We start from the raw sequence: 23770 nt of genomic DNA, 5'->3' as shown, positions 1-23770 counted from the left end.
AGGAGCAGAGACAGGTAGGAAGGGGGGCAGGAAGTGGAGATTGAGGAAAGAAGGGAAAGCCAGTAGGTGGAACGGCTCACAGGTGTTGAACCAGAGCCTCAATAGCGTACCGGAAGTTCTGGCACAGACAGTGAAACAATGCCTATTCCGTCTGCCAAAGAAAGGAGAGAGTTAAAGAGGAGGGAACAGAAGCATGACGGGAAACTTCCCCGCCTTTTCTGCTGGAGAAGGGGCGGGCATAAGTCACTCCCGGAATCTGAGCCGGAGGATTTGGATGCCTGATTGTAACGTGCCGCTTGTACATATGTAAAATAAAGACTGCATATATGTATCTCTGAGTGAGCAGAGGCATTTCTTGCGAAGAGCATTCACAAGCCATCACAGCTGGTCACTCTGAGAACAGGATGCTGGAAAAGAGGGGCCCTTCTGTGTTGGGGATTGGTGACCTGCACAATTTTCCTGGAAATGGGAAGGTGTGGAACTGAATTTCAGAGGAGATTCTGTGGACTGTGGCTTGCTCACTCGCACTTTCCATCTGGATTGTGACTGTTTCGGGACTGAGAGTGAAAGATTCTCTCTAAGGATTGCCTTCACAAGGGCTCTGGTGCATGTTTATGGACTCTGGGCTTATCTGCAACCATTCAGATGTAATTGGCCAGGACTAAGCCATTCTACTTGAAGTCTGGAATGTCATGTGGATTTATAGCTCTTCTTCGTGCTTTGGTTTCCTGCGCTCTGAATGCTGCTGTTTGTGTGAACTCTGTGGAGAGGCCAGTTTGGCGAAATGATACTGGACCCAAGTAGTCAGTGAATTATGAGCAGAATACCACAATTCCTTAATATCCTACAGATCTGGAAGGGCTCTTTCTATGTTCCTACACGCTGAAAGGAAACACACAAAGATACAGTCTCACAGAAAAGTGGAAGTACAGACCTCTCAATTTCTCCAGGACACGCCTCCGTGTTTTTCTGTTTCAATGCAGCTGATGTCAGACTGGTGTATCAGACTCTGTCCTAACTGGAATAAACAAAACAGAAGTGTTATTGATGTCCTATGTGCTTGTTAAAAGTATTCAAAAATATTCATCTTTAGAAGCAGAGCTAACAAAGTATCTAGTGGCCCATTAAAGGCTAATGGGCTTTGGTTTTTGTGGGCACCAGTCCGATGATGTAGACAAGAAAGCTCAAAATTACAGGATTCCTATAAACTATAATCCCACCAATTTACTATGTTTCACAGTTTGCAGGATTGACAAGTTGACAAACAATAAAAAAATTCCTTCCAGTAGCACCTTAGAAACCAACTAAGTTTCTTACTGATATGAGCTTTTGTGTGCATGCACACTTCTTCAGATACACAGTGTGCATGCACATGAAAGCTCATACCAAGAACAAACTTAGTTGAAGTCTAAGGTGCTACTGGAAGCATTTTTTAAATTTTGTTTTAACTTTGGCAGCCCAATACGGCTACCTAACTGTATCTAGAATTTGACACACCTTACTTGTAATACAAGTGGTACCTTGGTTTGCAAACAGTTTGGATTACAAACACGTCAAACCCGGAAGCGCGTGTCCCGGTTTGCAAACTTTTTTGGGATTACAACCAAAAAAAACTGGAGGCCCCATTGGCGAAAATGCACCTTGTGTTACAACCTGTTTTGGTTTACAAATGGAGCCCCGGAACGGATTATGGTGGTAAACCAAGGCACCATTGTACAGGCAATCCTTGTCCTGCAATCCAGTCAGATGGGAGGCATTTAATGAATTATTATTATTTTTATTGTTATTCATGTACCTACATGTAAACCCTGCAGCAATGGGCATTGTCTATCATGATCTTGGGTCCTTTACCCTTGAAGCCCACCAGACTGAGAAAGTGCATACACCCATATATTTTGATGCTGATACATTGTATCGCAGCTTGTAACTCACTCCTCCAAAAATAAGAAGTAATAAAGATGCTTTCAATATATCAATAAACCCCGAAAGCATTTCTACAGCTCCCTCCGCCCATATTTTTGGACTGGTGTTCAACAGCATCAATGATCAGTCGTGCAGTGGAAAGTGAACATTGGTACTGACCGTGATAGGTTCCTTCTCTGCATTGAGGATGGGGGTACTTTGTGGGGTGTCAACACTCCCCCTCTCCCCAGGAAGGAAGTCAAACTTTCGAGATGGGCAGACAACCCTTCTCACCAGCTCAATTTGCGCTTAAGCAGGTAACTATATAGCAAGAAATAAACAACAGAACAGGAAGAAAAAGGAAGACAACTTCTTAGGATAAAGGAACTCAGTGGTCTCACAGTTACTGTGGAGAACTTCCTAAAGGTCCCTGTAAGGTAGTCCAGGTAAAGAAGAGAAGAAAACCCAGGTAAGGGTGGAAATGAAAGAGAAGGGAGAAGGAGGAGAAGAGGACACAGGAGGATTCTGGACATTTGGGTGGGGGAGTCCCAACCCCCAGGACAACCCTTGTTTCTCTGAATCTGATGGTCTCCCCCTCCACAGAGAGTGAAAAGGCCGCAGGAAGAGAAGAGAGGAAAGAGGAGGCAGGAGACAAAGGAGGAGAAAGGGAAGAAGGAAGGAAGATCCTTTCCGAAATCACGTTCCTGACTTTTCTCTTCTGCCCTCCCTGGAGCTCTCATGCAGCTGACCTGGCCAGGGGGTTGCTCTGCCCGCCAGGTCTGCCCTCTTGAAATTTGGACCTCCTGCCAGCACAGAGGTGGGCCAGGACCACCCACACGGGACCCCCCTCCTGGTCTTGGGTCCCCACTTCGCAGCGGGATTGCATGGATCCAGACCCTCCTGATGGGCCCCAGTAAAGGCGCTTTTGGGGAAGGTGGGGAGATATGGAAGGGTCTTTGTCCTTCCCCCCCTCCCCATTTCAACCCCCCATCCCTCCATCTTTACCCCTTTGTCCTCTCTGCCCCTCCGCCTCCCTTGCTCTCTCTTCCGATGTCTTTTCCTGCAACAGAAAGAGCAGGGTGGGAGGAGTTAGTCCAGCGACGCCCCCCCCTTTCTAAAGCCCCTCCCAATGCTCCTTTTTCCCGCCTGCCAGGAAAAGTCCGGCCCATAGAGCTATGGGGCAGAGCAGCCCCTGCCGGTGCTCGGAAGGGAACCTGCACTGAGGATTTTCCCAGGGGTTGCATGGGAGGCCTCTCTATCTCTCTCCTCTCTATGATAGAGGGGGGCCTGTTCTTCCCTGCTCAGTTCTTCCTATACTGGACGCTCTGGCATCCTGCATCTCAGCCCGCAAGGCCCCTTTTCTGCGGTTACACCAAGCCTGCAAGCCCTCCGAGGACACCTCTGTTTGTCGACCTCCCCCAGACCCCCAACCGGGTCTCCCTCTCCAGGCTGGGAGGGTCTTTCCTCTCTCAGGGAGGGTGTTCAACTCAAACCAGAACCAGTTCTCCCTCAGGCAAATCCTATCCTCCTCCCCAACTCCCACCTCAAAACAATCCCTCTTCATCTTCTCTCATATCAAACACTATCTCACTTTCTCCCTCAGAAATGGCTCCTTTTATTTTCCCTCCAAAAGTGCTGTTGTCCAATCAGAGAGAGGTTCCATCCCTCTGGTGGAATTTCAGGGGGACTGAATGACCAGACTCCGGTCCGGCTCTGCTGTCCGTCACACTTCTGCCTGACAACAACCAGTACAGGTCAGCTGTAGGAAATTTCTGACCCTGATCACAGATAGGGTAAAATCATTAGAAGGGAATGATGGAAGTCACTGGCTAAAAGTAGCCAAGATGTGTAAGAGATGATAAGATGGATGTTTTGTTTGGAAAGTTTATGTTAAAAATCTTTAAAAATTATAATAATAATAATAATAAAAACATCAAACATCAAAAACTTCCCTAAATAGGGCTGCCTTCAGATGAATTGACAATATGAGAACACTCACAATGGTTGAATGGATTGCTTATAGACATAGACTTTGTTTGGATAAACAAGGGCTCTGGTGCATGTTTATGGACTCTGGGCTTATTTGCAACCATTCAGATGTAATTGGCCAGGACTAAGCCATTCCACTTGAAGTCTGGAATGTCATGTGGATTTATAGCTCTTCTTCGTGCTTTGGTTTCCTGCGCTCTGAATGCTGCTGTTTGTGTGAACTCTGTGGAGAGGCCAGTTTGGCGAAATGATACTGGACCCAAGTAGTCAGTGAATTATGAGCAGAATACCATAATTCCTTAATATCCTACAGATCTGGAAGGGCTCTTTCTATGTTTCTACACGCTGAAAGGAAACACACAAAGATACAGTCTCACAGAAAAGTGGAAGTACAGACCTCTCAATTTCTCCAGGACATGCCTCCATGTTTTTCTGTTTCAATGCAGCTGATGTCAGACTGGTGTATCAGACTCTGTCCTAACTGGAATAAACAAAACAGAAGTGTTATTGATGTCCTATGTGATTGTTAAAAGTATTCAAAAATATTCATCTTTAGAAGCAGAGCTACACGTTCCTCCAGTTGCTGGACTTTGTCTTCTAAGGGCAATCAACATACAATTGCTGCAGGTAAAGCTGCCTGCAACCTTTGGCAAGATGGCAAACATTGCGCAGGAACCGCAGGCGACTGCAGCTGTTCCCTCAACCTCCACCTTGAAAACGTGTCGTGGGGGGTGGCTACAGTGGTCCTCCATCTTAAAAAGCGTGAAGACAGGACAAATAATCCCCCCAAAAAACCTAGGTCTCCCCCAACAAACGTTTGAGACTAGCTCCCCTAAATCTAAAAGATGGATCAAACTGCGCGCGCCACCAGGCCTCTGACCTTTGCACAGGAAGAGCAGCTAATCAGCCACAAAGAAAAACACACACAAGAAAACTCTTTTGCTCCTTCTTCAGTTGCTGCCCTGCAAGCTCTGATAAGTTTGCGGAAATTGATTGGCAGCTTCGCTTGCCCTCCTTGGAGCCCACACGCTTCCCTGCGTGTCTCTGCTGCTCCGGGCCTCCAGCTGCAGTTAGCAGAGCTTAGCACAGCGACAGAAGTAAGAGCCGATGATAGCCTTGTGTGCTCAATAAATCAGGCAGACGCTCGGTGTCTTCCTTATCTTACAAGTAGCTTTAATCTCGTACAAATCAACAGATCGTAAATCCCGGTGACACGCAACTCATTTTCCCGGTACGTTCCAAACCGGAGCTGAGCGCACACTGTGTGTAAGCGTAGTCAGACACTCCCACTTCAGTCAGTGTTCTATGCCCGCCTCCAAGAATGTGAGACGTCACTCAGAACTTCTTAACCCTGTAAGTTCTGACTCTCACCATAATAAGCTCCTCCCACAGCTAATCACCTGACTCAACAGAAACCCTGCCCCCTCTGACCTTTGCACAGGAAGAGCAGCTAATCAGCCACAAAGAAACACATACACAAGAAAACCCTTTTGCTCCTCCTTCAGCTGCTGCCTTCCTGACAGTAAGAGCTGTTCGACAGTGGAATTTGCTGCCAAGGAGTGTGGTGGAGTCTCCTTCTTTGGAGGTCTTTAAGCAGAGGCTTGACAACCATATGTCAGGAGTGCTCTGATGGTGTTTCCTGCTTGGCAGGGGGTTGGACTCGATGGCCCTTGGGGTCTATTCCAACTCTATGATTCTATGAAATTTGGACCTCCTGCCAGCACAGAGGTGGGCCAGGACCACCCACACGGGACCCCCCTCCTGCAATAAACTCGAAGTCTGAGCAAGGGGGAAAGTTTTCGGTTACTTAAGGGAGGGGGTTCCTCGCAGGATCTACCTGCCTTTTCTCTCCAGTGGCTGGAAAGAAGCATCCTGGAAAGAACTGGGGAAATGGGACCCCCCTTTTTTTCAAGGATCCCTCCCTGTCCCTCTCTCCAGGGCAGATTTCTTGCCGGGAAGGAAAAAGCCAAGGCAACCCCTCCGGGGATTCCGCCCCCCCAGCGCCCAAGATGGAGACATCTCTTCCAAAAGGCCACGGGTCTCTCCCTCTCTCTCGCCACCCCAGGGTTCCCCCGCCCCCGCCAAGGATGCTTTAATTGATCCCTCAGCCCCCCAACTTCCTATGCCCTCCTCCCTCCGTCCCTGAGACTCCCCTGCGCCCAGAAACCCCCCTTGGCTCCGCACGCCCCTCGCCCCCAAATGCGCGTGGCGCGGGTGCTTCCAAGGAGAAGGCGCCACGGAAACCCGGCAGGGGCCTCCTCTGTAGAAAGGACCCCCGCACCCCCGCCCTTGTGCATATCCCATAGTGTTATTGTGGGGGGGTGATCTCTTGTGGGGGAGGGGCTCCAAAGGAGATCGAGCCACGCAAGTCCTGCAGGTCTTGGGTCCCCACTTCGCAGCGGCATTGCATGGATCCAGACCCTCCTGAAGGGCCCCAGTAAAGGCGCTTTTGGGGAAGGTGGGGAGATATGAAGGGGTCTTTGTCCTTTCCTCCCCCCTCCCCATTTCACCCCCCTTCCCCATCCCTGCATCTTTACCCCTTTGTCCTCTCTTCTGCCCCTCCGCCTCCCTTGCTCGCTCTTCCGATGTCTTTTCCTGCAACAGAAAGAGCAGGGCGGGAGGAGTTAGTCCAGCGACGCCCCCCCCCCTTTCTCAAGCCCCTCCCAATGCTCCTTTTTCCCGCCTGGCAGGAAAAGTCCGGCCCATAGAGCTATGGGGCAGAGCAGCCCTTGCCGGTGCTCGGAAGGGAACCTGCACTGAGGATTTTCCCAGGGGTTGCAGGGAGGCCTCTCTATCTCTCTCCTCTCTATGATAGAGGGGGGGCAGTTCTTCCCTGCTCAGTTCTTCCTATAGTGGACGCTCTGGCATCCTGCACCTCAGCTCGCAAGGCCCCCTTTCTGCTGTTACACCAAGCTTGCAAGGCGGTTCTTAGGCCACTGCTTCCCTGCCCCTGCTTTACAGAAAGAGCAGCAAACTCTGCCCATGCCCAGAGAATACTGTATGAAATCCCACCACACTTTATCACTTCCAGCTTGCATTTGAAGCAACTGAAACTGGAATTGTATGGAGGATTTTCAAAACTGCGGTCATGTCTGGGGATTGCATCTTGAATACCATTTTGGAAGACTGAAGGTGCAGCTTTGTTTGCTTTGCAAGGATTAAAAACTTCCCACTTCAAGAATGAGTACTTTACCCAGTTACCTTGGAGGAGGTTCCACTGAATTCATTGGGATAGGTCAGTTTGCAAAGCACGAGAGTCCTAATCTCGGGGCTGTGGGTTCAAGTCTCACATTGGGCAAAAAGATTCCTGCATTTTTGGGGGTTGGACTAGATGACCCTCAGGGGTCCTTTCCAACTCTGCAGTTCTATGATTAACCACCAGTCAAGAATGTGGCAGACTCACCCCACTAACTGCCCCCCTTTAAATAGAGTGTGCGCACCTAACAGTACACCAACCTCAAAGATCTCACCAATTTACCACAGTTTATCTTGTAGTGAGTGAATAACAAACAACCATGAAAGTTTTATTAACAAAAAAGAAGTTTGTGAAAGAAAGTGGGTCAGGAAATGCGTTTTCCTTGGTAGAAGTCAACTTATTTACATAAAATATAAGCTGTCTCAGGCTTAAACACAGTGTTACTTAACCTCTCTTTACTCAAATATCAGTTGTTATATTTCAGTTTCTTTTCCTTAGTTATGTCAGGTGGTTCAGTTAAATACTGATAATACAACACATCTTCCTTCCCCGATCAATGCCCAGGTTCATGAGCGAGGGGCATTTTTCCTCAGCCCCCCCTTCTCTCTAAGCACTGCTGAGGTAATTCCAAAATGGCGTAACAGACCCAGGGGTCCCCTTCCCCCCTTGTGACTGGCTTGGGGGGTCTTCTCTCCCTAGAAGAACTGCCCCCTCCTGACTGGAAGGAGACCCAGGGGAGCCTGAATCCCCCCAGGATCTGCTTCTCCTGCCTCAGAGTCATCCCTCCCAGGACACCTCTGTTTGTCGACCTCCCCCAGACCCCCAACTGGGTCTCCCTCTCCTGGCTGGGAGGGTCTTTCCTCTCTCAGGGAGGGTGTTCAACTCAAACCAGAACCAGTTCTCCCTCAGGCAAATCCTATCCTCCTTCCCAACTCCCACCTCAAAACAATCCCTCTTCATCTTCTCTCATATCAAACACTATCTAACTCTCTCCCTCAGAAATGGCTCCTTTTATTTTCCCTTCAAAAGTGCTGTTGTCCAATCAGAGAGAGGCTCCATCCCTCCAGTGGAATTTCAGGGGGACTGAATGACCAGACTCTGGTCCGGCTCTGCCGTCCGTCACACTTCTGCCTGACAACAACCAGTACAGATCAGCTGTTGGAAATTTCGGTCCCTGATCACAACCACCAGACCTACTAAAGGTCAATACTTTGTAAGGAAAACTTCAGGAATCTGGAATCACCATGTAACTACATCACCTTGGGTTTCATGATATGGCAGTTCTAAGAGCAGAGGTGGGGAAAGCAGGTGTTTGCCTGTGAGAGGAAGAGTTTTGGGCTCCTTGTGAAAAGGAAATTCCAGGAACCAGGAACCACTTCAGACAAGGCCTTTCCCAGGATGGAAAGGAAGTGAGGGAAATCTGACACTCCCTTATTCCTTTTGAAATAGTTTATTCCAGGCTTTAAGATACGGGGTAAGAATTTCCTTCCAAACTACCCCTCAATGGCCCATGGCAAAGGGAAGGAATAACACCTCAAAGAAAAACACAGCCAAGAGATAGGAAAAGTCAACGTCTGGAAGGCACCCAGTTTATTGAGAGATAAGCTGTTGCAATAGCTCTAGTGACTCAAAACCCGAGGTTCAATTTAGTACAACTTTGAGAGGGCTTTTTTGGAGAATGGTACAGGCATTAGCTCATAGAAGTTATACATGTAAGGGAAGGTCACAGGTCAGGGAGCTAAAACTGTTCTTCTGTCCATTATTTTGGGTTTCCGGGTGTCTTGCTGTCATAGGATTTACATTTCATTTGTTTATTTATTTATTTTTTATAAGATATTTATTAGAATTTTCCATTATATACAAACAAACAAAAAAAAAATATATTAAAACACATAAAGTTCACAACTTATTTTTCAATAACATATTTCCCTGACCTCCTCATACCTCCCCTTCTTGTATTCCAGTTCAAATTATTTATCCAGCAAATCCTTATCTCATAGCATTACAATTAAAAAACACCTTATCTTCTATCCAACTTCTTAAATTATTGTGGCTTAAACTTTTACTTATATAAAAAGAAAAATGAACCATTTTTTCATATTCTTTTGTACCATTACAGCTAGAAACCACTTAATTTCAATCCAACATCACTCAACATTCATTAGTATTGCAGTGTTTCTGTAAATAGTCCTTGAATTTCTTCCATTCTTCTTCTGCCGACTCTTCTCCCTGGTCGCGGATTCTGCCGATCATTTCTGCCAATCCCATAAAGTCAATCAACTTCATCTGCCATTCTTCCAGAGTGGGTAAATCTTGCGTCTTCCAATACTTTGCGATGAGTATTCTTGCTGCTGTTGTAGCGTACATAAAGAAAGTTCTATCCTTTTTTAACACCAATTGGCCGACCATGCCCAAGAGAAAGGCCTCTGGTTTCTTCACAAAGGTATATCTAAATACCTTTTTCAATTCATTATAAATCATTTCCCAGAAAGCCTTAATCCTGGGGCACGTCCACCAAAGGTGAAAAAATGTACCTTCATTTTCTTTACATTTCCAACATTTATTATCGGGCAAATGGCAAATTTTTGCAAGCTTGACTGGGGTCATGTACCACCTGTATATCATTTTCATAATATTTTCTCTTAAGGCATTACATGCCATAAATTTCATCCCAGTGGTCCACAACTGTTCCCAGTCAGCAAACATAATGTTATGTCCAACATCTTGTGCCCATTTAATCATAGCAGATTTAACTGTCTCATCCTGAGTGTTCCATTTCAACAGCAAGTTATACATTTTTGACAAAATCTTAGTTTTGGGTTCTAACAGTTCTGTTTCTAGTTTAGATTTTTCCACCTGGAAGCCAATTTTCTTATCCAAATTATAAGCCTCCATTATCTGAAAGTAATGAAGCCAGTCTTGCACTTTGTTTTTTAATTTCTCAAAACTCTGCAGTTTCCATCTATCTCCATTTGGCCTCCATATTGAGCTTTTTCTGAGCTTTCGCTTCCATTGGCGACAACCACCTTGGGGTTTTATTTTCCAATAAATCCTTATATCTAATCCAAACGTTAAACAAAGCTTTCCTAACAATATGATTTTTAAATGCTTTATGTGCTTTAACCTTGTCATACCACAAATATGCATGCCACCCAAAAACATTGTTAAAACCTTCTAAATCCAAAATGTCTGTGTTCTCAAGAAGTAGCCAGTCTTTCAGCCAGCAGAACGCTGCTGATTCATAGTATAGTTTAAAGTCTGGCAGGGCAAATCCACCCCTTTCTTTTGCATCAGTTAATATCTTAAATTTTATTCTTGGCTTCTTGCCCTGCCAGACAAATTTAGAAATGTCTTTCTGCCACTTCTTGAAACAGTCCATCTTGTCCACAATTTGCAATGTTTGAAACAAAAACAACATTCTAGGCAATACATTCATCTTTATAGCTGCAATTCGACCCAACAAGGAAAGCTTCAAATTTGACCAAATTTCTAAATCTTTTTTCACTTCCATCCAACATTTTTCATAGTTATCTTTAAACAAATTCCCATTTTTAGCTGTCATATTGATCCCCAGGTATTTCACTTTCTTCGCAACAGTTAAACCTGTTTCATTCTGAAACTTCTCTCTTTCAGTCGGTGTTAAGTTTTTCTCTAAAACCTTAGTTTTTGACTTATTCAATTTAAATCCTGCCACTTGGCCAAATTCTTGAATTAGTTCTAAAACTCATTTGGTACTAGATTCTGGCTCCTGTAACGTCAGAACTAGGTCATCTGCAAATGCTCTCAGTTTGTACTGTTTAGCTCCGACCTGTATACCTTTAACCAACCGGTCCCTTCTAATCATGTTTAGCAGGACCTCCAGGACCGAAATGAAAAGCAATGGGGAAATTGGGCATCCCTGTCGTGTCCCTTTCTCTACATTTCATTTGTTTATTGTCCATCTCCCTGACAACCAGACCTTTAGAAAGTCCTTAGCTTACCATTCCAATAGCTCCCAACGCCTGGGAAGAAGACTCAAGGGAAAAGTGTCAGACACATAAATTTCCTATTTCTAAACTTTTTAAACAGTAGCTTCCATTACAGAAAGTAAGATGAAGGTATAACAAAGGTACATATGTTTCATTCACTGTTGTATGAATTCTCGCATATGCTAAATGTTTTAACTAACTTTACAACAGAAACACCAGTTCAGTCTCGACTTGAGAGGTTGCAAAACGTGGGGGCAGATCCAGAAGGCAGATCCAGCCCCCCAAAGAGAAACAAGGCTGCAGCAGCTGGTCTAGAACACTCTTTCCCTCCAAGCCTTTTTAATGGATCCTTCCCTAGGAGGACTTGGAGGAGCCACAGACCCTTGGGAAGGAGAGAGTAGAAAAGGATGCCCCCGAGCCCCTGTGGAGAACTTATTGACAGCACCCAGAACAGAATCACCCACCAAAGGCCATGTTTCTCTCTCTCCACCACCTTCTCTTCCCCCAGGGTTGATTTTATTCATCCAGAGGAGTGGGGGGAGGGGGTCTCTTTCACACCCCCTCTGGACACCCCAGGAACCCTGCTTTCTTCATTCCTCTTTTCCTGCTGCCACTGGAAAGAATGTTTTATCTGAACATTGCGCCCTTCAGAAAACCAAGGAAGAGGAAGGGTTGTAACACAATTAGTGTATCAATTATAAAAACTACAGAAGGGGTTTATGCACATAAGTAGATGGCCTCACTCTGTGTCTTATTGTGTCTTATTTGTTCATTTAGTATAACTACAACAATAGGTGTTATACGGTTGTTCGTATACTACTAATTTAAACAACTCTGCTTCCGAAGCACCACAATTTTCACCCTGTAATTTCCACAATGCCCTATTAGCAACCCCAAAAACACCAACATTTCCAACTCTCTCTACCAAAGACTGAACTTCAGCCGACTCAAAGAGCATCAACGTTGACCACCAGCATTACAGGTTCACGCTCTCCGCAAACTGCAAACAGTTCATGACATATGATATTGCGTTTACTATTGTGAGACATCACCTTCATTACTTGAATACATGGGTACAAATTTACATGCAGACACCAGAACTTCGCATATACTCTATGCATCTAACGGCTGATGTATATTAAGATCTGCACTCCAACTGAAGTTCCTTCCACACTGACTGAAGCTCTTTGCACATTCCATATATTTAAATGATTTCTCACTATCAGTAAAGCTCTTTGCACACACAAACCTCACATTCAAATGCTTTCCCCCCTCCTGTGAATGTTCTCTGGTGTCTTTAAAATGTCCGCTTTGACCGAGGCTCTCTCCACACTCCTTACATTTAAATGGTTATTCTCTGGTGTGAGTTCGCTGATGTCTCTTAAGGTTTCCACTTTGACTGAAGAGCTTTCCACATTCCATACACATAAATGGTTTCTCCCCTGTGTGAGTCCGTAGATGGCTTCTAAGGGTTTCACCATTACGGAAGCTCTTTCCACACTCCATACATTTAAATGGTTTCTCCCCTGTGTGAGTTCTTTGGTGGCTTTTATAATTTCCACTTTGACTGAAGCTCTTTCCACAGTCTATACAGTTATATGGGTTCTCCCCTGTGTGAGTTCTTTGGTGCAGTCTAAGATTTTTGGTTGAAGTGAAGCTCTTTCCACACTCCATACATTTATATGGTTTCTCCCCTGTGTGAGTTCGCTGATGTATTCTAAAGGTTAGACTATGACGAAAACTCTTTCCACACTCCATACATTTAAATGGCTTCTCCCCTGTGTGTGTTCTTTGGTGTCTTTTATAATTTCCTCTTTGACTGAAGCTCTTTCCACACTGTATACAGTTATACGAGTTCTCCCCTGTGTGAGTTCTTTGGTGCAGTCTAAGGTATCCACTTCGATTGAAGCTCTTTCCACACTCCATACATTTAAATGGTTTCTCCCCTGTGTGAGTTTTCTGATGTGTTCTGAGGTATCCACTTTGATTGAAGCTCTTTCCACATTCCATACATTTAAATGGTTTCTTCCCTGTGTGAGTTTGCTGATGTATTCGAAGGGATCCACTTTGATGGAAGCTCTTTCCACACTCCATACAGTGGAATGGTTTCTCCCCTGTGTGAGTTTTCTGATGGGTACTAAGGTTTCCACTTTGACTGAAGTTCTTTCCACATTCCATACATTTAAACGGTTTCTCCCCAGTGTGAGTTCGCTGGTGTATTGTAAGGGCGTCCCTACGACCAAAGCTCTTTCCACATTCCATACATTTAAACGGTTTCTCTCCCATGTGAATTCGCTGATGTGTTCTAAGGTTCCCACTTTGACTGAAGCTCTTTCCACACTCCATACATTTAATTGGTTTCTCTCCCTTGGGAGTTTGTTGATGTTTCCTAAGAATTTTGGTGCAGTTCAAGCTCTTTTTGCACTGCATAGCTTTAGATGGTTTCTCTTCTGTTGAGTTCATTATTGTAAACTCAGTGTACACACTGACAGAAGGATATTATGTACATTTTAACTTTGCCTTCATTATTCTCAATGAAATTGAAGGTGTCTCCTCAGAATTTGGATCGCCTTCTCCTTTGGGGGGAAAGAAAATCATTTTAGGGTTTCAAGGAAGAGGGAAAAGGAACTTAACACAAAGTGAGTCTAATTAACATCACCTTTTTTAAAAAAAAGCATCTCCTAGATTCTCCCCTCTCTTCTCTACGTCTCCCTGAGGAAGTAGGGCCTGGGAATGGACTACTTGAACTCATGCCCTTCTTGTAATATAGAACTATCCTCATGGAAATTATCTGTCCAGGACTCTCTCACTTTCCTTTCTCCTTTGGGTGGGTGGCTAAGCAAATATGTGTGACACTGAAAAAGCTGAATTCTAACGGGAAGACTTTCAGAAGAAAATATCCTTTGGAATAATATCCCATTTGCATGTAAGCTGTCAATTGGATTACAAAAGTGGATTATGCCTTTCCTAAATGTGGCCAAGAGAATGATACTATAAATTAAAGGGGGGAAATATATAATTAATATATTAATTATAATATATTATTCAAACCCCAGCCATCCGGCTGGGTTTCCCCAGCCCTCAGGGCAGCTCCCAATTGAATATTAAAACATGATTAAACATCAGACATCGACTTCCGGTTGGTCTGCAGAGCTGAGAAGAGACGGGACTCAGCCCTTTGGAGAGAGTTCAGCTCTTTGCGAGACAAAGGGGGAGTCCAAGGGGGCCGCAGCCCACCCAAAACACTCAAAAGGATTATTTTGAGGCCAGCAGCGCCATAAGGAGTTCTCTCCACCACCGAAAATTCTCCCCTTGGGGAGAGGAAAGTGCTGCGAGATCAAGATGCCGGCGCCGGAGGCCATTAACTACTCGCGAGGAGTGAATCCTCAAGTCTATCCTGCACAGCAGCCAGTTCTCGAAGAAAAAGAAACCTGAATCTGGCAAAAGGTTGGTGGAAAATTTTAATTGAGAAAAGATTCGGAAGACAGCAGGGATAAAAAAGGAAGTCAGCCCCGACTGTGATTGATTTACACTGCATGAATTACCTGCAAAACTGAGTAAGATTCTAATCTCCTACAGCGAATAAAAAATAATAAATATACTCTTTTAGTTGTGAAGATTTGGTTTACAGAAAGAGAGGTGGAAATGCCTAGAAAATAAACTTATCTGAAGCCCTTTGGGAGTTGAAGGAGATCTCTGGAGAAGGAGCTTCCGGCTTTTACTTTCAATTTTAATTTAAACTGCGCAATTTGTAAAAAAATATGTTTATGGAGCTATTTTTGTGAGTTAAAATACCAGACCAGAAGAGACAAATATAAAAAAACTGCAAAAGTCTGGTACTGTAAAAAAATCGAGGAGATATTTACAGGAAGAGACTTGGGGACAACCCCCTCTTTTGGTTACTGAGCATGGTGGATTTATTTTCTCTCTCTCTTTTAACTTCACCTTTTTCATTGTTAAGACATTATAATTGTAGGGAATACCTTCCTCTTTTCCTTTCTCCTGGAATATAAAGCGATGGAAGTTGAATTAAGCCACCAAGAGGCGAAATAATTTGTTTTGTTGGGACATGGTTTTGATTTCTTCTTGCTCTTGGGACGGGGATACAGTGGAAAGTGCGAAAGATCTGTGGATTAGCCAACCAAATGGTGGAAGACGTTTTCTCTTGCTTTCTCTTATTCTTTTTGTACAAATAATTATTGGATTATTGCAGCATTTACCCTTTGTCCCCCTCTCAGCTATATACATTTGATATAGAACTGGTTGGAGATGAAAGGGCCACCTGGTGGTGAAAGAGGAAATAACAGAAAAAAGGAGGGGAGGGGGCAACACCAGGAGGGACCCGGAGAGGGTCAAACAAGAAATGGAAGGGAAGGAGATGTTGCAAAACTGTTTTTGTAACAGAATAAAGATATTAAAGAAATTAAACAAAGTGAGAAAAATATGGAAAGCAGATGGGAGCAGACAGACAAAAAATTAGATTTAACTGTGAATGAGATGAAAGCCCAGATAAAAGATGTAAGCAAGAGAACACAAAATTTAGAGGAAGGATTGAAACCTATGCAACAAGAAAGGATTTAAAAAAGGAGGATGAGAAAAATAAAAGTGCAGTGTCAGAGCTGAATAAGGAACAGGAGGAATTGTGGGATAATAATAATAATAATAATTTATTATTTATACCCCGCCCATCTGGCTGGGCTTCCCCAGCCACTCTGGGCGGCTTCCCAAAGAATATTAAAATACATCAAACATTAAAAGCTTCCCTAAACAGGGCTGCCTTCAGATGTCTTCTAAAAGCCTGGTAGTTGTTGTTCTCTTTGACATCTGGTGGGAGGGTGTTCCATAGGGAAGGAGCCACTACCGAGAAGGCCCTCTGCCTGGTTCCCTGTAACTTGGCTTCTCGCAGTGAGGGAACCGCCAGAAGGCCCTCGGTGCTGGACCTCAGTGTCCGGGTAGAACGATGCGGGTGGAGACGCTCCTTCAGATATACTGGACCAAGGCCGTTTAGGGCTTTAAAGGTCAGCACCAACACTTTGAATTGTGCTCGGAAACATACTGGGAGCCAATGTAGGTCTTTCAAGACCGGTGTTATGTGGTCTCTGCAGCCGCTCCCAGTCACCAGTCTAGCTGCCGCGTTCTGGATTAGTTGTAGTTTCTGGGTCACCTTCAAAGGTAGCCCCACGTAGAGTGCACTGCAGTAATCCAAGCGGGAGATAACCAGAGCATGCAGCACTCTGGCGAGGCAGTCCGCATGCAGATAGGGTCTCAGCCTGCGTACCAGATGGAGCTGGTAAACAGCTGCCCTGGACACAGATTTGACCTGTGCCTCCATGGACAGCTGTGAGTCCAAAATGACTCCCAAGCTGCGCACCTGGTCCTTCAGGGGCACAGTTACCCCATTCACGACCAGGGAATCCTCCACACCTGCCCGGCTCCTGTCCCCCAAAAACAGTACTTCTGTCTTGTCAGGATTCAACCTCAATCTATTAGCCGCCATCCAACCTCCAACCGCCTCCAGGCACTCACACAGGACCTTCACTGCCTTCACTGGTTCCGATTTGAAAGAGAGGTAGAGCTGGGTATCATCCGCATACTGATGGACACCCAGTCCAAACCCCCTGATGATCTCTCCCAGTGGCTTCATGTAGATGTTGAAAAGCATGGGGGAGAGGACAGAACCCTGAGGCACCCCACAAGTGAGAGCCCAGGGGTCTGAACACTCATCCCCCACCACCACTTTCTGATCACTGCCCAGGAGGAAGGAGCGGAACCACTGTATGACAGTGCTCCCAGCTCCTCAAGACGGTCCAGAAGGATGTTATGGTTGATGGTATCAAACGCCGCTGAGAGATCCAGCAGAACTAGGAAACAGCTCTCACCTTTGTCCCTAGCCCGCCGGAGATCATCAACCAGTACGACCAAGGCAGTTTCAGTCCCATGATGAGGCCTGAATCCCGACTGGAAGGGATCCAAATGGTCCGCATCCTCCAGGCCTGCCTGGAGTTGTTCAGCAACCACTCGCTCGATCACCTTGCCCAAGAATGGAAGATTTGAGACTGGGCGATAGTTGGCCATCGTGGCCACATCTAAAGATGGTTTTTTAAGAAGCGGTTTAATAACCACCTCTTTCAGCGGGTCTGGGAAGGCTCCCTCACGGAGGGAAGCCTTCACCACCCCACAAAGCCCATCGCCCAGTCCTTCCCGGCTAGCTTTTATAAGCCAGGATGGGCAAGGATCAAGGAGACAAGTGGTTGGTTTCACTCGTCCACATCCTCGGGGGTAACAGATTGGAATTGATCCCACACAACTTGACTAAACAGGACTCTAGCACTCTCCCGCCCCAGCCCTGCTCCCACGGTGGAGTCTATCTCTTCTCGAATCACAGCGACTTTATCTGCAAAAAACTTTGCAAAGTCATTGCAGGAGATCATGTGGCCCGTACTGGGCCCTGATGGAGCAGGTGGTTCCGCTAAATTGCGAACCACCTGAAAGAGTCTCCTGCTGCTGGTTTCCGCAGATGCAAGAGGCGGTGAAGAAAGTCTTCTTCGCCGTCGCTATCGCCACTTGGTAGGCTCGACATTGAGCTCTAACCCGTGTCCAGTCAGATTCAGAATGGGTTATCTGCCACCGGCGCTCTAGCCGTCTCAACGATTGTTTCATTGCCCTCAGATCCGTGGAAAACCACGGGGCTCTCCGGGCTCCATGCAATCGGAGAGGGCGCTTTGGAGCCAAACAGTCAATAGCCCTGGTTAACTCCACATTCCAGTGGGCCACCAGGGAATCAGCTGAAAGGCCATCAACATGGGATAAAACATCCCCTACCACTCTCTGGAAACCATTTGGATCCATTAAGTTGCGGGGGCGGACCATCTGAATCGGTCCCACCTCCCTGCAGAGGGGAAGGGTCGCGGAGAAGTCCAGTTGCACCAGGAAGTGATCTGACCATGGCACTTCTTTGGTTTCACTTTTACTTAGTGCCAGATCAGCAACATCCATAGAGGTGAACACCAGGTCTAAGGCATGCCCGTGGCTATGAGTTGGGCCAGACTTATTCAGGGACAGCCCCATGGAGGCCATGCTTTCTATGAAGTCCCGAGAGGCCCCTTGTAAGGTCGTGTCGGCATGGATGTTAAAATCCCCTAGGACAACCAAACTAGGTGTCTCCAGGAGGCCATCCACCACGACCTGAAGCAGCTCGGGCAGGGAATCCTTGGTGCAGTGGGGAGGTCGGTACACCAATAGGAATCCTGTACTGCCCCTATTGCCCAACTTCCAGAACATGCACTCAGAGAACTGGGTCTTTCCAATAGGACACCTGGTGCAAACTAATGACTTCCTAAAAATCACTGCAACCCCCCCTCCCCGCGCACAAGGCCTGGGTTGCTGTGCGTAAGAGAAACCTGGTGGACAAGCAGCGGCAAGGACAGGCCCATCTGCTTCATCCAACCAAGTTTCTGTTACACATGCCAGGTCAAATCCTCCATCCACAATCAAGTCATGGATCACAGTGGTTTTATGGATCATTGACCTGGCATTGCACAGCAGCACCTTCAGGTCGTGTGGGTATCCCTTGCTGATTCCAGTATCCGTCCGGTCAGGACCAGACCTGGAGGCAGGGATAGTCCTCAGACAACAACTAAGCCTGCTTCCTTGGTAATGACATGGTCTAGTCTTAGCGTAACTCCTCCTCCTACCCATGATCACTGAGATCGGTTGTCCCAGTGCATCCCCCCTGTGGAACCTGCCCCAGCCATTTTGTTTGCTGGGACCCACTCCCGGGCAGCCCTGACCCCTCCCCTTAAAATCAAATTAAAACCTATACAGAAAACAAACTAACAGAACAATAAAACTATAAAAACAAAAAACAAAGTTACAAACACAACATAATTAAATTCCCACACCCAAGTAAACACCCACCCCACCCCATTATGATGCAAAGAGAGAAATTTGAGAACCAGATCTCTCCCAGAAACAGCAGGAGAGAATATTTTAGAAAAATTGATTACTGAAATTGCACAATGGGTAGGAATTGAAAAAGATGAATTTGCCAATACAGTATTGAATGCTTTTAGAATAAAAGTTAAATAATAAAAAAGGAAAAAAGTTTCCAGGAAGTTGTTTGATTATATTTAAAGATAAGAAGATGAGAAATTTAATTTTGCTAAAAAGATAGAGAAAAGAAGCTCTATATTGAGGGCGCAATGATAATCATATTTAAGGACATTCCACTTCGTCTGCTGAAAAGACGCGACAGATATAAACCTCTGACACAAGTGCTGAGAAAAAAAATATAGATTTTAAATGGGAGTATCCGGAAGGAGTCTCATTCTACTACAAGGAAAAGAAATTTAAACTGAAAAAGACGGATGAAGTAAAAAATTTCCTCCGAAGGTGCAGGGAACTACCATAGACCAAGAAGAAGAAGAAGAAAATAAATTAGGAGGGGGAGAAGAAGGACAAGTTTAAAAGACTTTAGTTCAAAAATAAATAGTAACAAAATGGCATTAAAACATATGACATAGAATGTTAATGGTTTGAATAACAAAACTAAAAGAAATAGTATTGAAAATATTCTATTAATAAAAACTCTGATATTATTTGTTTTTGATAGACCCATGTTGCAAGGAAACAGAAGAATTTTGGTAAAAAAGAAATTAGGAAGTGAATTTATTTCATCAGACGGGGTAAAAAGAGAGGGGTGGTGTTGTATTAAAAAAAAAAAGAAGTGAGACAAATCTTTAAGGATAAAGAAGGGAGGAAAACTGATAATTGTCAGGATTTATGCACCAAATGGCAGTAAGACTGAATTTTATAGAAAGTTGGAAGAGAAATTATTTGACTTTGTGGATCAAAAAATAATTATGGGGGACCTGAAGGGGGTAGTTTCATTGGAAATTGATAGAATGAGAAAGAGAATAAAATCAAAAGAAGGGAAACTACCCAAAACTTTCTGAGAAAATAAAAAAATTGAAATTTTAAATGAGATAATGGAAAATGGAAAAAAACTAGCTAAAAACCCAAATGATATAATGATTAATCAAAATATTAAGATATTACAAAGTCAATTTTCAACAATTGTGAATCAGGAAGTAGAATGGAAAATTAAAACGATGAAACAAAAGAACTTTGAAAACGCAAATAAACCAGGAAAATGGCTAGCATGGCAGATAAATAAAAGAAAATCTCAAAAGACATATATAAAATTAAAATTGGAGAGAAAGAAATAGAGAATCTGAAAGAAATAAGAAAATGATTTGTAAATTTCTATAGACAGTTATATAAAAAAGCTGGAAAAGATAATATAGTCAAAATAGCAGAATTTTTAAAGAAGAACGGAGTGCAACAAATCCCAACAGAAAAGAAGGACAGACTGAATGAATTAATAGAAGTGGAAGAAATTTGGAGAGCAATAAAGGACTTAAAATCAGGAAAAGCACCAGGACTGGATGGAGTTACTGCAAGACAGAAGTACCGTTTTTAGGGGACAGGAGGCAGGTGGGTGTGGATGACTCCCTGGTCGTGAATGGGGTAACTGTGCCCCTGAAGGACCAGGTGCGCAGCCTGGGAGTCATTTTGGACACACAGCTGTCCATGGAGGCGCAGGTCATTTCTGTGTTCCAGGCAGCTGTTTATCAGCTCCATCTGGTACACAGGCTGAGACCCTATCTGCCCACAGACTGCCTCACCAGAGGGGTGCATGCTCTGGTTATCTCTCGCTTGGACTACTGCAATGCGCTCTATGTGGGGCTACCTTTGAAGGTGACCCAGAAACTACAACTAATCCAGAATGCGGCAGCTAGACTGGTGACTGGGTGCGGCCGCCAAGACCACATAACTCCGGTCTTGAAAGACCTAGATTGGCTCTCAGTACGTTTCCGAGCACAGTTCAAAGTGTTGGTGCTGACCTTTAAAGCCCTAAACGGTCTAGTATATCTGAAGCAGCGTGTTCACCCTCATCGTTCTAGCCGGACACTGAGGTCCAGCGCCAAGGGCCTTCGGGCGGTTCCCTCGCTACGAGAAGCCAAGTTACAGGGAACCAGGCAGAGGGCCTTCTTGGTAGTGGCACTTGTCCTGTGGAATGCCCTCCCGCCAGATGTCAAAGAAAACATTAAATATCAGACTTTTAGAAGACATCTGAAGGCAGCCCTGTTTAGGGAAGCTTTTAATGTTTGATGCATTACCGTATTTTAATATTTTGTTGGAAGCCGCCCAGAGTGGCTGGGGAAGCCCAGTCAGATGGGCGGGGTATACGTAATAAATTGTTGTTGTTGTTATTAAATATTATAAAAATTTCAGCTACACCCTACTGGCACCATTGGAGGAAGCGATGAACAATATTTTGAAAAAAGGAGAAATACCAGAGACTTGGAAAGAAGCATATATTACACTGATACCCAAACCAGACTCACTTATTACAGGTTAAAATCTACAGGCCGATTTCTTTGTTGAACAGTGATTATGAACTATTTGCAAATATTAAGGCTTTATTCCTGACTGCCAGATGAAGGACAATATAAGGAATATTATTCAGTACTTGACGGCCAGGAATGAAAAGCAGGCAGCCATAATATTTGTGGATGCTGAGATGGCCTTTGATAATATATCTTGGGAATTTAAGATTAAAAACTTAGAAATGATGCAAAATGGGTCAATTGTTTATGAGAAGTATAAAAGCAATATATTCAAGACAAAAGGCAAAACGTATTGTAAATAATGTATTAACAGAAAATATTGTCCACTATCACCATTGTTATTCATATCGGTTCTGGATGTTCTCCTGAATAATATAAGCTTAGCAGAAGGAATTAAAGGATTATCAGTCAGAACCCTCCAGCAATGGGCATTGTCTATCATGATAATGGGTCCTTTACCCTTGAAGCCCACCAATGTATCAAGGATATATGAATCCCGAAAGCATTTTCATAGCACCCTCCACCCATATTTTTTATTGCTTTCCAGTGGTACCTCAGCTTACAGACGCTTCAGGTTACAGACTCCTCTAATCCAGAAATAGTACATCGGGTTAAGAACTTTGCTTCAGGATGAGAACAGAAATCGCATGGTAGCAGCGTGGCAGCAGTGGGAGGCCCCATTAGCTAAAGTGGTACCTCAGGTTAAGAACAGTTTCAGGTTAAGAATGAACCTCCAGAACGAATTAAGTTCTTAACCCGAGATACCACTGTACAACAGCATCAATGATCAGTCGTGCAGTGGAAAGTGAACATTGCTACTTACAGTGATAGGTTTCTTCTCTGCAGGGAGGAAGTGGGTCTCGTGTGAGTTGTCAACATCCCCTCTCCCCTGGAAGTCAAACTTTCGAGATGGGCAAGACGACACTCTCGCCAGCTCAATTTGTGCTTCAGCAGGTAACTGTATAGCAAGAACAACAGAACAGGAAGAAAAAGGAAGACAACTTCTTAGGATAAAGGAACTCAGTGGTCTCACAGTTACTGTGGAGAACTTCCTAAAGGTCCCTGTAAGGTAGTCCAGGTAAAGAAGAGAAGAAAACCCAGGTAAGGGTGGAAATGAAAAAGAAGGGAGAAGGAGGAGAAGAGGACACAGGAGGATTCTGGACATTTGGGTGGGGGAGTCCCAACCCCCAGGACAACCCTTGTTTCTCTGAATCTGATGGTCTCCCCCTCCACAGAGAGTGAAAAGGCCGCAGGAAGAGAAGAGAGGAAAGAGGAGACAAAGGAGGAGAAAGGGAAGAAGAAAGGAAGATCCCTTCCGAAATGGCGTTCCTGACTTTTCTCTTCTGCCCTCCCTGGAGCTCTCATGCAGCTGACCTGGCCAGGGGGTTGCTCTGCCCACCAGGTCTGCCCTCTTGAAATCTGGACCTCCTGCCAGCACAGAGGTGGGCCAGGACCACCCACACGGGACCCTTCTCCTGCAATAAACTGGAAGCCTGAGCGAGGGGGGAAGTCTCCAGTAACTTAAGGGAGGGGATTTCTCCCAGGATCTTCTTGCCTTTTCTCTCCAGTGGCTGGACTTGGGAGAAAGAAGTGCCCTGTCTCCGGAGCCCCCAGCGTCTAGCCAGAGCATATGGGGGGAGCGGGGAGAATCCGCTTCCTGGCAATAAGTGGGTGGGGAAATGGGACCCCCCTTTTCAGGGATTCCTTCCTGTCCCTCCGGAGATTCCCCCTCCAACATCCAAGATGGAGACATCTCTTCCAAAAGGCCACGTGCATCTCTCTGTTCGGCAGGGCTCCCCTCCCCCCGCCATGGACGCTTCCATTGATCACTCAGCCCCCCAACTTCCTCTGCCCTCCTCCCTCCGTCTCCCCTGCGCCCAGAAACCCGCCCCCCTTGACAGCTATCAACCCTCGCCCTGCGCGCACTATATCTCCCAAGCGCGCCCACCTCTCCATCCGGAGGGGCCTCGCAGGACGAGCCACTGACGGGGGGAGGGGGAGAGACGGAAGGAAGGAAGGAAGGGGGGGTCTCTATCCAGGCCTCTCTCGCCCCTTCACCCTTCCACGGACTCCCTCTATCTCCCTCAGGAACTAATGTTCGTGGCGGGGGTGCTTCAAAGCAGAAGTCGCCACGGAAACCCTGCAAGGACTTCCTCTGCAGAAAGGCCCCTGCACCCCCCCATGCATATCCCATAGCCAAGTGTAATGGGGGGGGAATCTCTTGTGTTGGAGGGGCTTCATCGTCCCATGTAAGATCTTGGTTTTTGGGGGGATAAGGAGGGGGTCTTTGTCCTTTCCTCCCC

The 23770-nt window shown here is 45.4% G+C and overlaps 3 protein-coding genes across 5 annotated transcripts in view; all 3 read right to left on the bottom strand.

The window, feature by feature from the left end:
* Positions 1-2663, bottom strand: part of LOC310756951 (uncharacterized protein) — a 34885-nt gene extending 32222 nt beyond the window's left edge. Inside the window, exon 1 of the mRNA XM_083601929.1 lies at positions 2083-2663. The gene's annotated coding sequence lies outside the window, so the exon portion shown is untranslated. The remainder of the gene's footprint in view (positions 1-2082) is intronic.
* The window catches only part of LOC310756997 (uncharacterized protein), a 50335-nt gene that overhangs the window by 5913 nt on the left and 20652 nt on the right, over positions 1-23770 (bottom strand). The window contains exons 1-2 of one of the 3 annotated variants that reach the window (XM_083602065.1): positions 6429-6532; positions 4289-4372 (exon numbers count right to left, since the gene is read on the bottom strand). The exons of 1 other annotated variant lie outside the window; for it this stretch is intronic. The gene's annotated coding sequence lies outside the window, so the exon portion shown is untranslated. Of the gene's footprint in view, positions 1-934; positions 1019-4288; positions 4373-6428; positions 6533-23770 lie in introns of those variants that run through there. One more of the 3 variants, XM_083602064.1, reaches the window with a different exon arrangement.
* Positions 11811-23052, bottom strand: LOC310757051 (uncharacterized protein). Its single transcript, XM_083602166.1, has 2 exons — positions 22291-23052; positions 11811-13631 (listed from the first exon to the last, which is right to left on the bottom strand). Exon 2 carries the CDS (start codon positions 13516-13518, stop codon positions 12406-12408), a length of 1113 nt encoding a protein of 370 aa, XP_083458292.1. The 5' UTR covers positions 13519-13631; positions 22291-23052; the 3' UTR covers positions 11811-12405.

The sequence above is a fragment of the Podarcis filfolensis genome (assembly GCF_964270895.1).
Source record: "Podarcis filfolensis genome assembly, chromosome: 2".
Lineage (NCBI taxonomy): Eukaryota > Metazoa > Chordata > Lepidosauria > Squamata > Lacertidae > Podarcis > Podarcis filfolensis.
The sequence above is the reverse complement of the archived record's forward strand: the minus strand, read 5'-3'. Positions and strand labels throughout refer to the sequence as shown.